Below are 12,278 nucleotides of genomic sequence, written 5' to 3'. Positions count from 1 at the left end.
CCTGAAATTCTTTTCTCCCTTGGCTTCTATAATGCATGACACTCCAACCACTCTACTTTTTCTTAACCGTTTTTACCCTTCAGCTTTCTCCTTTTATTAAATGTTGAGCTGAGCCCCTACTCCTCTCTTTTTACATTCAGTATCTCAATAATCATATTACCTCAGGCATCAATTATCACCTTTATCCAGAATGAATCCTAAGTTTGAAACTGATTTTTAGTCTATATTCACAATGCATCTCCAGTCCAATGTCTCACTGATAGTCAAGATGAATCAAATGGATAAAAATGAATTAATCATTTTTGCTTCTAAGCTTATTCCCTGTTCTTACTATCCATTTCTGCCCAAATGACCAGTCTTTGTGGAACAAATATTTGTCATGAGCCGACACTGCCTAGCACTGTTCTAGGCCCCAGGATTACACTGGTGAAGAAGACAACATCCCTGCCCTCATGGGGCTTGTATTCTAAGGTGTTTATAAGCCAGAAACACAGCAGCTTAGTGCAACCTAAATGTGACCCACACACCAGCAACATCAGCCACACCCAGGAGCTTGGTAAAAATGCAACTTCTTAAGTACCATCTCAGACTACTGAGTCAGATCCTGTGGGGGAGGGGCCCAGAAATCTGTGTTTACCAAGTTCTCCAGGTGATTCAAATTGTATGCTATAATTTGGAAAGCACTGCTCTAGTCATCTGGGACTCCTCCTTCTCTATTCTTTCTATCCATACCTACTGCCTAACCCTGAAAACTGCTCCTTTGGCTTTCCTCAATCCCATTTTAATCCAGAACCTTTTCACCTCATGCTTGGGTTGCTGTGAAATCTCGAAACATGTTTTCTGGCTCCAATCCATACTGGTAATTCTGTCAGATAAAATATACCTATCTAAAACAATTCTTTCACTGACACCAATGATCAAAAGTCTACCATGAATTTTCTATCACCTATTAAAGGAAACAGCTTCTTTTTGATTTACAGAGCTGTATTAGAATCCTAGGGCTACTGTAACAAAGTATCACAAATTGGGAGGCTTAAAACAACAGAAATTTATTCTCTCATAGTTCTGGAGGCTAGAAATCTGAAGTGAAGGTGTTGGCAGGGTGGCTTCCTTCTGCAGGCTCTGAGGGATAACTGTTCCGTGCCTCTCTCCTTGCTTACAGTGACAGCCAGCAATCCTTGTGTTCCTTGTTTTGTAGATGCATTGTTCCAATCTGTCTCCATCTTCATGTGGCTTTCTCCCTGTGTCTGTCTTTTCACATGGCCATCTTCTTATAAGGAGGCCAGTCACAATGAATAAGGGGCCCATTCTAATCCAGTTTGACCTCATCTTACCAAATTACATCTGCAAAAACCCTATTTCCAAATAAGTTACATTCTGAGGTACTAGGGATTAGGACCTCAACATATCTTTTTGGGGGGACACAATTCAACCCATAACAATAGTCCAACTCTATGATTTGCCTAAAAGTAAACCTATGGTCTAGAATCCTCCTTTATTTTCCCATGTACTGTGCTTCTCCCCATTCCATCCCTTTGCCCGTAATTCTCCTACTTGTGATGCCCTTCCTACTCACCTCCATCTACATCTGGAATCAAGAACTCTAATAGCTTTAAGAGACCAGGCAGTTAATCAGAGAACTGAAGCAAACTAGGTGGTAAATGGTAATTGACATTTTACTTCAGTATTAGAGAGACAATGGATTAGTGGGCACTGCAGATCTGTAAATTTTATATAGTCTAAAGGAAGGAATCGTTACTTAACTCCTGCTAATAGCACCATGCAGACACGTGGGCCCTGTCTGCCCACATATTCCGATTTTTCAAGAGATACTGAAAATCTAGATTTTTTGTGAGGGGATGTGAAAGAAATTTACTGATTTTAAAATGCTGGCCACTAATTCAAACAAAAACCAATAGTATGAACTAAGAGAATGTGTCTACAGTCTCATCTGGCCAGGGGCCATTTTTTTCAACCTCTTACACAAATACTTTCCATTGTTGCACGCCCACTTCAGTTAAGACCTTCTAACCATTTTGATCCTTTTTAATTCATATTTATGTGTAAGCATTAGGTGATGCTAAACAGAGTCCCTGTCTAGAAGGGCCTGGAGGACTTACGCACACACACACACACCTGCAACGAGGTAATAAATGCTTATGAATTAGACACTAAATGAGCACTAGCTAAATAAACTAACAAAGATGAAAAGCTTAAAGATGGAGGTAGAGAGATGGCAATCCTGGAAGGCCTCCCAAGGAAAAAGACTTTTGAAGCTACTCCTGAAAGGATATGCAGACCTTTACAAAGAGACCAGCCTAAATCTCTCCTTCCCCTGAGCTCCAACAGTACGAATATTTTAGATCAAGTATTAGAACGTATGTGAACCACAGTTCATTCCTGTAGTTCAGTCTAGTCTCCCCAACGAGGCTGTTACTCTGGAGCGCAGAAACCAGACCTTGTGCATTAACATACAAACGCTCCTGCCGCGGCGTTGAGCAAGCAACTGGGCCAATTTACGCCTGAGGGTTGATTCTGAGTCTGGGAGGAGATGCAGTTTGCAGTACCACAGGTGGGAACTGGGTAGAGTAAGGGGACGCGGCAGCGGGAGGGCCGTGTACAGGGCACGCCGAGACCCATAAGAGGGCCAAGGGCATAGAAGGGTCAGCACCACGTGCCTGCGTCCCCAAGGCCCCAGGGTCTCCCTACTCGGAGAAAAGAGGGGTCTGCCGCCAGCTTCCGAAGATCTGTCCTCCACCCCGCTTCCCGGAGGGACCCAGGCGCCGGGGCCTGCAGCTCTGAGGATGCAGCGGGGTCTCACCTCTAGGCCACCCCCGGCCTCCCGTTCGACTGGGGTCCCCTCCACTGCCGCCATCGCACAACCCCTGCTCCTCACTCTGGCGCGGAGCCAATATTTTGGACAAAGCACCCGGGACCGGGCGTCCACTTCCGGCGTGCTCCCCACGGAGGCGGTCCCTCTACCCCCCGCCCCTCTGCTGACCCGGCTGTGCCCACCAATACGCGTGCGCGCCCCCAGGTCGCCTCCCACAGGCTAAGCTGTCTCCTCTGCGCAGACTCGTCCCGGCCAGTTGTCTGCTGGGTCTCGCAGGGGTCGGCTCGTAAACGGTTCCACGCCGGGCAGGTTGGACCACCTGCAGATGCCGGCGCTAGGTGGGTGAGGTTACCACAGAAATGCAGAGGCCTCTGGGGGTCCTAGACTCGCTTGTGGCGGGGCTTCGGGCCCCGTCGGTCTGTGTGGACGACCCTGTGAAGTAATTTTACATTTTTGTTCTGCCCTTTTAATAATTTCTTCTCCCCATCCCTGCATGCCTTTGTGGTCTCATACAGAGATAAACAAGGATAGGGTAATGTTTAAAAGAGGCAAGTTCTGAAGTCGGAAGGACAGAATAGGTGACTTAGCACTTATAGGCTGTTTGACTTTGGGCCAGTTACTTAACCTGTCTGAGTCTCATTTAATGAATCATCTTTCTTTTCCTCACTGATTTTAAATGCTGTCTTTATCATTAACCAAGTTTACGTATGTATTTGGTTATGTATTTTGGGAATATTTCTGTTCACATATTTGTTTCTTTGGTCATAAATTGTTATAATTATTATGATATCTTAAATGTGTTTTAAAATCTGGTAGGGCTAGTCTTTTCTCCATTTATTCTTTTTTCCAGAAAAATTGTAACTATGAATTTTTTTTGTATTTATTACTTTTAAAATAACAAAGACTTTTTTCGTTGTTGTTTTTCGTTCTAAGATCCAAAATCTGCGCAAGCCAAAAGAATGAAAATAGAGGGCCCAGGGGAAGACAGTAGCTACAATTTTGTTGGGAAATATAAAGTCGTGTTAAGAGTGGTTTATTTGTCTTTTTGTCTTTTTTTTTTTTTAAAGAACTCATTTTTAATCTCTTTTGGGCTTAATAATGTTGCTCCTGTCAGCAGCATGGATTCATTATGTAATTCATTTATTCTGCAAATATGTATGGAGCACCCACTCTCTGCCAAGCACTAGTGATAAAACGAATGTTGAGCTAAACCCAAGTCCTGCTCATGGAACTTGTGGACGAGATATTTAAACAGTTCTGTGAATAAATATGAAATGGTAACTGTGGTGATTGCTATGCTGGAGGGTACATAGTGAGTGGCTTAAGAGCTTATAAAAGATTTGACCCACACAGGAAGGTCTGTGAAGGCTTTTTGGAATCTGCCTTTCCCTGAAGAGTTAGACAGATGAAAAACTAGTGGAAACCCAACTCTAACTTGAACATAAGTTGGCTCATGTAACAGGAAAGTTAAGAGGATAGACTGGCTTTGGGAAAGGCCAGAATTTAGGGATTTAAACACTGTCATCGTAACTCCTTTCTCTCTCTCCATCTCTTAGTCTTGCTTTTCTCCGTGTTGACTTCATAGATTTTTTTTCCCCCACATAGAGATGTTCAGTGCCCAGGATTACAGAAGGAGAGCACCTATAGCAGTTATAGAAAAAGGATTCTGCTCGGTTCTGCATGGATCACAATCACTATCCCGTGGATAAGGTACTTTGATTAACCAGTCTGACTTACTCTTGGGGTGTGGGAAAGGTGCCATGTTACTACTATACCCAACAGGTGATGGAAATAAAAGACAGTTTTTTGGTTTGTTTTTATTTTTACCAGAAGAATGAAACAGCTCTTTGGACAGGAAAAGTAGCAAATATCTACTATGAGAGGCTGTAGGGGGAGAGAATAACAGGCAGCAGGAACTACATGTGCAAAGTCCTGTGGTGGCTGGCAGTGCATCTGAGAACCAAAGACCTGTGTAGGTGGACAACAAGAAGCGTGCAGTATGGCATGAGATGAACTTGGAAAGATTAAGCCACACCACCGAACATCTAGAAAGCTTTTTGGCTTTATCCCAAGGGCAACAGAGACCTATTAGGGGTTTAATGGGGCTGGGTACTTGGGTGTGAGGAGGAAGAACCACCATCACATTGCAACTGCATTAGAGATTCCAGTCAGAACTGCTGAGCCCAGCCCCCTGAGAATTCCTGATGTAGAAACTGTGAGAGATAATGAAATAATTGTTGTTGTTTTAAGCCAGTAAATAGGTTTTGCAGCAATGGATAACCAGAATAGGAAGCATCTATCACTATCGTGTCTTTGTATCAATTTTCTCTGCCACATTCTCATTTGTCAATGGCTTCAAGCAATTTCCCCCATCACTTTTATGTACTTTGTGGAACTCCTTCTACTTTTGTTGGAAGAGTTGGAATTTTACTTTGTAATAAATTTTCATTGTACAGTATTTTTATTTTATTATGCAATGTTTGCATCCCCCGAAGGACAAGATGTTAACTAGATAGGTGGGGATACATGTGAATATTAAGTGGGGAGGTTTTTGTAAGGGGACTAATTAGAAGTTGATAGGTGAATATTTTCACCTTTTGATGAATTTTCCCTATCCAGACTCATAACTTTGAAGATTTAGATAATAAATATTTGAAAAATGAGGACCCCAGTAATGTTTAGAGCAGGACTGTTTCATTGGTGATAAAGGGTAAGGAAATTTGAATCACTTCATTGTCAGTGCAATGATTGTAGATTGCTTTGAAAGCTTCGTAATTCACCATGGCCTCTTCGTTATTAATGTTCTAGAATCATAGAGATAAAATACATTCTGAAGATCATGACTTTTATCCCTATTTTGAACATAATCGGCCTTTTTTACCTTCCATCTTGTTTTTCCTTCTCCACTTTCCTTTCACAATAGTTATTAGGCTCCTGTATATGCTAGCCATTGAGGATACAAAACTGAACAAAAAAGGCATTGAAGTAAAGGCTATGAATGTGTGTTTTTCTTATTTGCAGCAAACATTTATTGAGCAGTTACTATGCATTGCTATTTTTTTCTACATGCAGTTTTAAAAATCTCTCACAATGTAAATTAGAGACCAAGGGAAAGCAAGAAGAGAGAAAGAAAAAGATATTTACATGAAGAAAATAGTCTGTTAACTTGTTTTAACCATCGGTTTTGCTGTATGATCTGAGAAATATTAACAAATTTACCTAAATGATCTTAAGAAAATCTTCCAGTGTACACACAAATTACAGGAGTAACAAAGAGATATACATTTATTATATTATTTCTGGAAAGCTTTTAAGTAATTGACTCAACTTTCTGTCTGAATTACAGAAGACTCCCAAAGAAAATGTGGGCAAGATATTCAGTTATTTTTTTAACAGCAAAGGCCATTTTGTGTAGACTTCTGAATGCACCACTAGATGGCAATGTTTTGCAGCCTGTAGTGATTAACAGATCAAAACGTCTTAAATTCATACACCTTTATTTTTAGACAATAGAAAAAGAAGCTTCCTAGTTAGTTGAACAAGAGTCACATGGCTTTTGGTCATTCCTAGCCTGTGAACTAAAAGTCTATATCTGAAAAGATGTCCACGAAATAGGGTTAAATTTTAAAGCAATCTCAGAACAATATATTTTCTCCCTCGCTGCCCCTCTCATTTCCTTTCCTCCCACAAATATTTATTGAGCACCAGCCCTGTGCCAACTGGAAATATGTGGTGAGCAATGCAGCAATGGTACAGCCTGCATGGATCTTGAAGTACCCTGTAGATGGACTACAAGATGGACATTGGTTCCACTTTCATGTTATAAACAACAATAACCACGAAGAACATTTTTATACATGTGCTTGAGTTAAAGTTCTGCCTCAACCACTTTGGAGAGCAATTTAACAACATCTAGTAAAATTGAGAATGTGGATACCCTATATGATCCAGCAACCCCTCTTTAGGATACATACCCTAGAACAGTGGCTTTTGAACTTTTTGGTACCAGGTCACCATTACACTCTTAAAAATGACTGAGGACAACAGAGGGATTTTGTTTATAGTTAAAGTAGGGAGGAAGCAAGAGAATTAAAAATGTTAATAAAGCCACATTCAGCAGGGCGGTGGTTCTCAAACCATGTGATCAAATGTTAATAAAGCCACATTCAGCAGGGCGGGGGTCTCAGCCATGTGATCAAAACTATTTTCACAGTAATACTAAAATGTTATTTGCCCTTATGTTTACTCTCTCATGAATATACATTGGAGCTTTCAAGAGGCTACGTGATGTTGACATTGCAACAGATCAACTGCAGAAGCAGATAGGAGAATCTGGATGGTTTCTATTAAGTCAGACATTGAGGAGATCTACAAAAATCTAATACAATGTCACTTCTCACAAATTTTTTTGCTTGGTAAAATATAATTTTAATAAAAATTATTTATATTAACATAATTTGTTTTAAATGAACTAATATTTAAAATCTTTGTAATTTTTAATTTCCAACAAGGTAAATATCAAAAGATATTGTCACTGTGATGCAGGACGGCACATTTCCCCAAGTGAGGGCAGAGACCAAGCCCTGTACGGAGAGAAGAGTCTTTTGTGGAGAGTGTGGAGAGAATTCAACACACACGCCAAAGTTAGAGTCAGAAGGAAAGTTTATTAGAAAAGGAATAACACTCCACAGAGTATGGTCTCCTCTCAGAGGCAGAGAGTGAGAGAGAGGTAAGAGCAAAGGCACTGAGAGGGGCCTAGAGGAACAGAGACAATAGAGATGAGGACAGTGAGAGAGACAGAGTAAAAGACACTGAAGGGAACCTTGAGTGTCCCGGGAATTTAGTTTATATGCCATTCTTCAGTTTCAGTGAGTTATAGTTTAAAAGACTATTAACCCATCTCCTTTGACGTGGACCTAAAGTGAAGAAGGGGAAGGAGAAGAGTATGTAGTAAAAAGGTAAGAATATGTAGAGTGAAAGACCTGCTGGCAGTTCCCAGCCTTTAATCCATAGGTTCCCCATAGTTTTAGCCATAGGGAATGACTCTTGGTTCCTGGTTCTCCTTCACAGGTGTGGGCAATGGGTCGTTAGCAATCCAAGCAGAAATCTTCCTTTGTTCTGAAGGTGTCCTCCTGGCCTGGCTGCATGGCTGATCAGCATATTGCAGTCTCTGAATGTGGCTTTATTAACATTTTTAATTCTCTTGCCTCCTCCCTACTTTAACTGTAAACAAAATCCCTCTGTTGTCCTCAGTCATTTTTAAGAGTGTAATGGTGACCTGGTACCAAAAAGTTTAAAAGCCACTGTTTTAGGGTATGTATCCTGAAGAGGGGTTGCTGGATCATATAGGGTATCCACATTCTCAATTTTATTAGATGTTACGAAATTGCTCTCCAGAGTGGCTAAAGCAGAAGTTAAACAAAAATCTGTATATAGTTGGTTTTTTTAGGGATATCTCAAATCGTAAAGAATTGCGGAATTATTGTTAAACTTATTGATTCAATATCTTTTCTTAACAATAGTGAGAAATGCAGGGTAATATTTATTTTTTATGTATTCAGAGGAAGTTTTTCTTGGTCACTGAAAACGGTGTTGTAGAGTGTCAACATTAAATGTATCGGAAAATTTATTTTTGGCGCCTCATGGGAGATAGAGGTGTACAAATTATGCAAATATGCTTTTTTTTTTTACCATCAGGGGAATTTCATTGTTCTCAAATACTGCCTTCTGTAATTTCTGTTAAAATCTAAACCATTTTCCACTGACACCCAATTCATAAAAAAATGCTAAGGCATCTAATGTTAACAAAAATTCAAAGGCTGTTAGTTTATAGGTCATCAAGTGACCAAGGTTATTTGGTGTTGTTTTTTGATTGTAGAATATTTGAATTGTTCAAGTGTAGCTGATATAAAACTTTTACTGCATTAAATTTTGGAAATAAGATGTGGGTAAATATAAAAAACTGAGTTTTACAGGGCCAAGATGCAATGACATTAATTGGATGTTTCTTTAAAAAAATTTTTTAAAATTAATTTTAGGTATACAGCACAATGGTTAGGCATTTATATAATTTATGAAGTGATCCCCCTGATTACTCTAGCACCCACCTAGCACACTATACCGTTATTACAATATTATTGACTATATTACCTATGTTCCATATCCCTATGATGTTTGGTAACTACTAATTTGTACTTCTTCATCCCTTCACCTTTTTTCACGCTGCCTCCCATCACCCCCCCCCTCACCAGTTTGTTCTCTGTATCTGTGAGTCTGTTTTCGTTTTGTTTCTTTTGTTCCTTAAATTCTGCATATGAGTAAAATCATATGCTATTTTCTTACAATGGTTTTGCATGTAGTGATTTGCACACCCTACTCTTGTAAAATGAAATGTGACCACAGTCAGCTATTACCTGATATTTATGGTGGAGGGCTTTGGACAACCAAATATAAATCTTGATGAGATTTTATGCTGCCACTCAGGGAAATGAATGGGATAGGTTAGAAACCGAAGTACAGCACAATTCAGGAGACATATCTGAGCAGTAGTAATATTGTTGATGCAGCATGCATCACAGGAACAAATGGAAATTGTTTTTTTATCTGTTGTTAGGGGATTATCTAGCTCCTGGTGGGGCTAGCTGAAGGAACTGTGTCTTCAATAAATTTTTTGTGCCAATAACCAGACTCTCAGCAGGTCATGGTCTCTAAAGTTATAAACCCAGGAGCGAATATGTTTAAATGTGGAATTCTATATAGATGGCCCTTTCAAAGGGAAGATAAACCAAAATTGCTGGTCTTAGCCTTTTGGATTACTGACTTTATTTGAACCACATCAAGCAATAAAGAACTTAGAAATCATCTAATTCAGCTATTTATTTGATAGAAGAAAATGAAACATAAGGATGACCACTTATTTATGCATTCACTTGAAAACATTTTGTTAATGCTCACTCTGTGCAGACATTGACCTGATCATGAAGAAGTAGGGTGAATATATAATTTATCATCCAAACTTTTGAGAGTGAAAGGGATGCCCTTAATAATTATACTGAGACATCAAACAAGCCAAAAGCCAAAACTGTCCTGGGAAAACCTGAATGTAGATAACCCTAAGACATCATTCTAATCTTCCGAAGGAGAGATGTAAAACCACAAGATGGAGATAATTATGCATGTGATATATGCAAGAGAAATGCTGAGGAAGGGTATACCTGGCCTAGTGAGGAAAGACCTCTCAGAAAGCGATGCTCTACCTGGATCCTAAGGGGTGAGTCACAATTTATCAGGTAGAGAAGGAAAGGATGTTCCCAGCAGAAGGAAGAGAACGTGCAAAGCCTCAGCACCATTTTTATGCATCGGGGAACTGCAAGTGGTTTTCCATGGTCAGAGTGTGTGGCAGGAGGAGAGCAGGTGCTGAAATGAGATCCATGGGGATCAGATTATCAGGGCCTTGCAGGGTGTGCAAAGGAGTGTGTGAGTTTCCTCCTTGCAGACAAAGGGAACCATTGAAAGATTTTAAGCAGGGCCATGACCTAATCAGATTTGTGTTTTGAAAAATTCACTCTGACAGCAAGTGAGATGAATTGAAGGAGGAGAGAACAGTCAAGAGGCTTTTGCATTAAGCTACAGGAAAGAGGGCAAGATCAAAATTAGGCAGTGATGGTGGGGATGGGCCTTAAGGGGCAGAGTTGAACGTTTTTAAAAAATAGTGGCTTATGTAACTAAAAAAATCTAGAGGTTATGCCTATGTCAATCAAGCCTGGCTGCAGACAGGAGCTCAAACAATGCTTTTAGGACCTGGACTCTCTTCTTAGCTCAGTGTCCTCCATGAGAGGTTCTACCTTGAAAACATATATCCCCTCAGCTTCAAATCCCATGATAAAACACCTGCCCTGGTACTCAAAGCATCAACCAATCAGTCACTGTGGCTAAGGGAATTGGAATCTCTGATTGGCCAGTCTGGGTCACATGTCTACCTGAGTTGGGCTGAGGCTCTACAGAAATGGCACCAACTGAGTAAAGACAAAGAAGTGGATTCAAAAGGGAAAATCTGGGAAGAGTGAAATCCATATTGGGAATGTGAACAGCAAGCTTCAACCATAGAGGCAGAGCTGGGTGGACCCCCAGGTGACTGCTCTGACCACAGGCCCTCAGAAGCTTGGAGAGGACCACAAAGCAAGGTCAGGAGAAGGTCATCCTTAGGAAGGAAGGAGTCTTATCCTCTTTAAAGTTCTGTAGAGGAGGAGAATCCCTGTCTCTCCCTGTGAGAAGGGAGGGATGAACTTGACTGAGTTGAATCTAAGACATTTGCTGAGAATATGAATGGAGTTATTTTGTCTCAAAAGGGAGAACAGGCTCCAGCCCCTCTCTTTGATGCATGGGCAGCTACTCCTCCATGTTCTGTTCGCAAGAAGTAGTTGGTAAGCAGGTGGGGTGGAGCAGCCCTGCAGATCCAGACCTGCCTGCACTTAGGGCGAGAACAAGGAATTATTTTTAATCTCAGGTGTAAAAGTACAGACTCTACCACCATCTTAGTGCATTTCAAAGTAAATTGCAGACATTAGTACACTTACCCCTAAATGCATATCATTTAATCAGTTAAGTATTTGTTTACATTTTTTTTCCTTTCGAAGTAAAATTTACTTAGGTTAAAATGCAGAAATCTTAAATGTATATTCACCAAGTTTTGACTGTGTAGCCCACACCTGAAGGACTTTTTATTACCAAGAGCAACCAGAAAAGCCGATGGCACCTGCCTGAGATTTTATCCAAGGGGGCAGGGAAGAACTAGCCCATCAGAGTGGGTTTCAAGGAACAGTGAGGGCGAGGAGGTGGATTCTCTGATTACATCCCACTAGTCCTTCCCGTTAGAGGTCTTAGTCACATTGTTCAGCGAAGCCCTTAGAACTCTGAACACAGAGGAAGCGCTTAGTCCCCATGGGCTCCTGTTATTGCTGGTACTGTTGATATTGTTATTATCCTCATCTGACTGGCTAGCCTTTGTCTATTTGTATTAGCCAAAATGCTGTAAGAGAAGGAAGGTGAATGGTAGAATCTGGATGCCACACCTTACCCTAAACTCCCTAACAACTCTGAGATTGTAACTGAAAAAAGAACAAATAATGAATAATATTATTTGCAAAAGTGAACTGACCTGGGAAAAGGCAGGTTGCCTATCCAGCTGCTATTCTTTCCTTTTTCCTTGATGGCAAAGCCAGAAAGGCTGAAAATGCTCAATGTTCACTCCCCAGCCTTTCTTATAGCTGGGCATGTGAACCAATCCAGGCCAGTGCAATTTTAGGGAAAGTTCCTGGAAGCTTCTGGGAAAGATTTTCCTTCCTAATAAAAAAGAGCTACATGGGAGGAAATGCCGTTCTCCTTCCTTACTTTGAATGTTATTACCTGAGGATGTGATGCTTGAAGCTATGATAGCTACCTTGCC

The 12,278-nt window shown here is 40.7% G+C and overlaps 1 protein-coding gene and 1 long non-coding RNA gene across 7 annotated transcripts in view; one reads left to right on the top strand and one right to left on the bottom strand.

Moving 5' to 3' along the window:
* The window catches only part of ZNF594 (zinc finger protein 594), a 33,672-nt gene extending 30,692 nt beyond the window's left edge, over window positions 1-2,980 (bottom strand). For all 6 annotated transcript variants that reach the window (XR_001517827.2, XR_003043286.1, XR_003043288.1 and 3 more), the window contains exon 1: window positions 2,822-2,980. Coding sequence is in view for 1 of the 6 variants with exons in the window: in XM_015597445.2 (XP_015452931.1) it covers window positions 2,822-2,875 (54 nt within the window). In the remaining 5 variants the exon portion in view is untranslated. The remainder of the gene's footprint in view (window positions 1-2,821) is intronic.
* Window positions 2,981-3,064: 84 nt separating this feature from the next.
* On the top strand, window positions 3,065-9,694 carry LOC107196431. Its single transcript, XR_001517830.2, has 3 exons — window positions 3,065-3,171; window positions 4,439-4,543; window positions 4,664-9,694. It is a non-coding gene; the product is annotated as an uncharacterized LOC107196431 (long non-coding RNA).
* Window positions 9,695-12,278: the final 2,584 nt, after the last annotated feature.

This window comes from Pteropus alecto, unplaced genomic scaffold, assembly GCF_000325575.1.
Source record: "Pteropus alecto unplaced genomic scaffold, ASM32557v1 scaffold398, whole genome shotgun sequence".
Lineage (NCBI taxonomy): Eukaryota > Metazoa > Chordata > Mammalia > Chiroptera > Pteropodidae > Pteropus > Pteropus alecto.
This window is presented reverse-complemented; position numbering and strand designations above follow the sequence as displayed.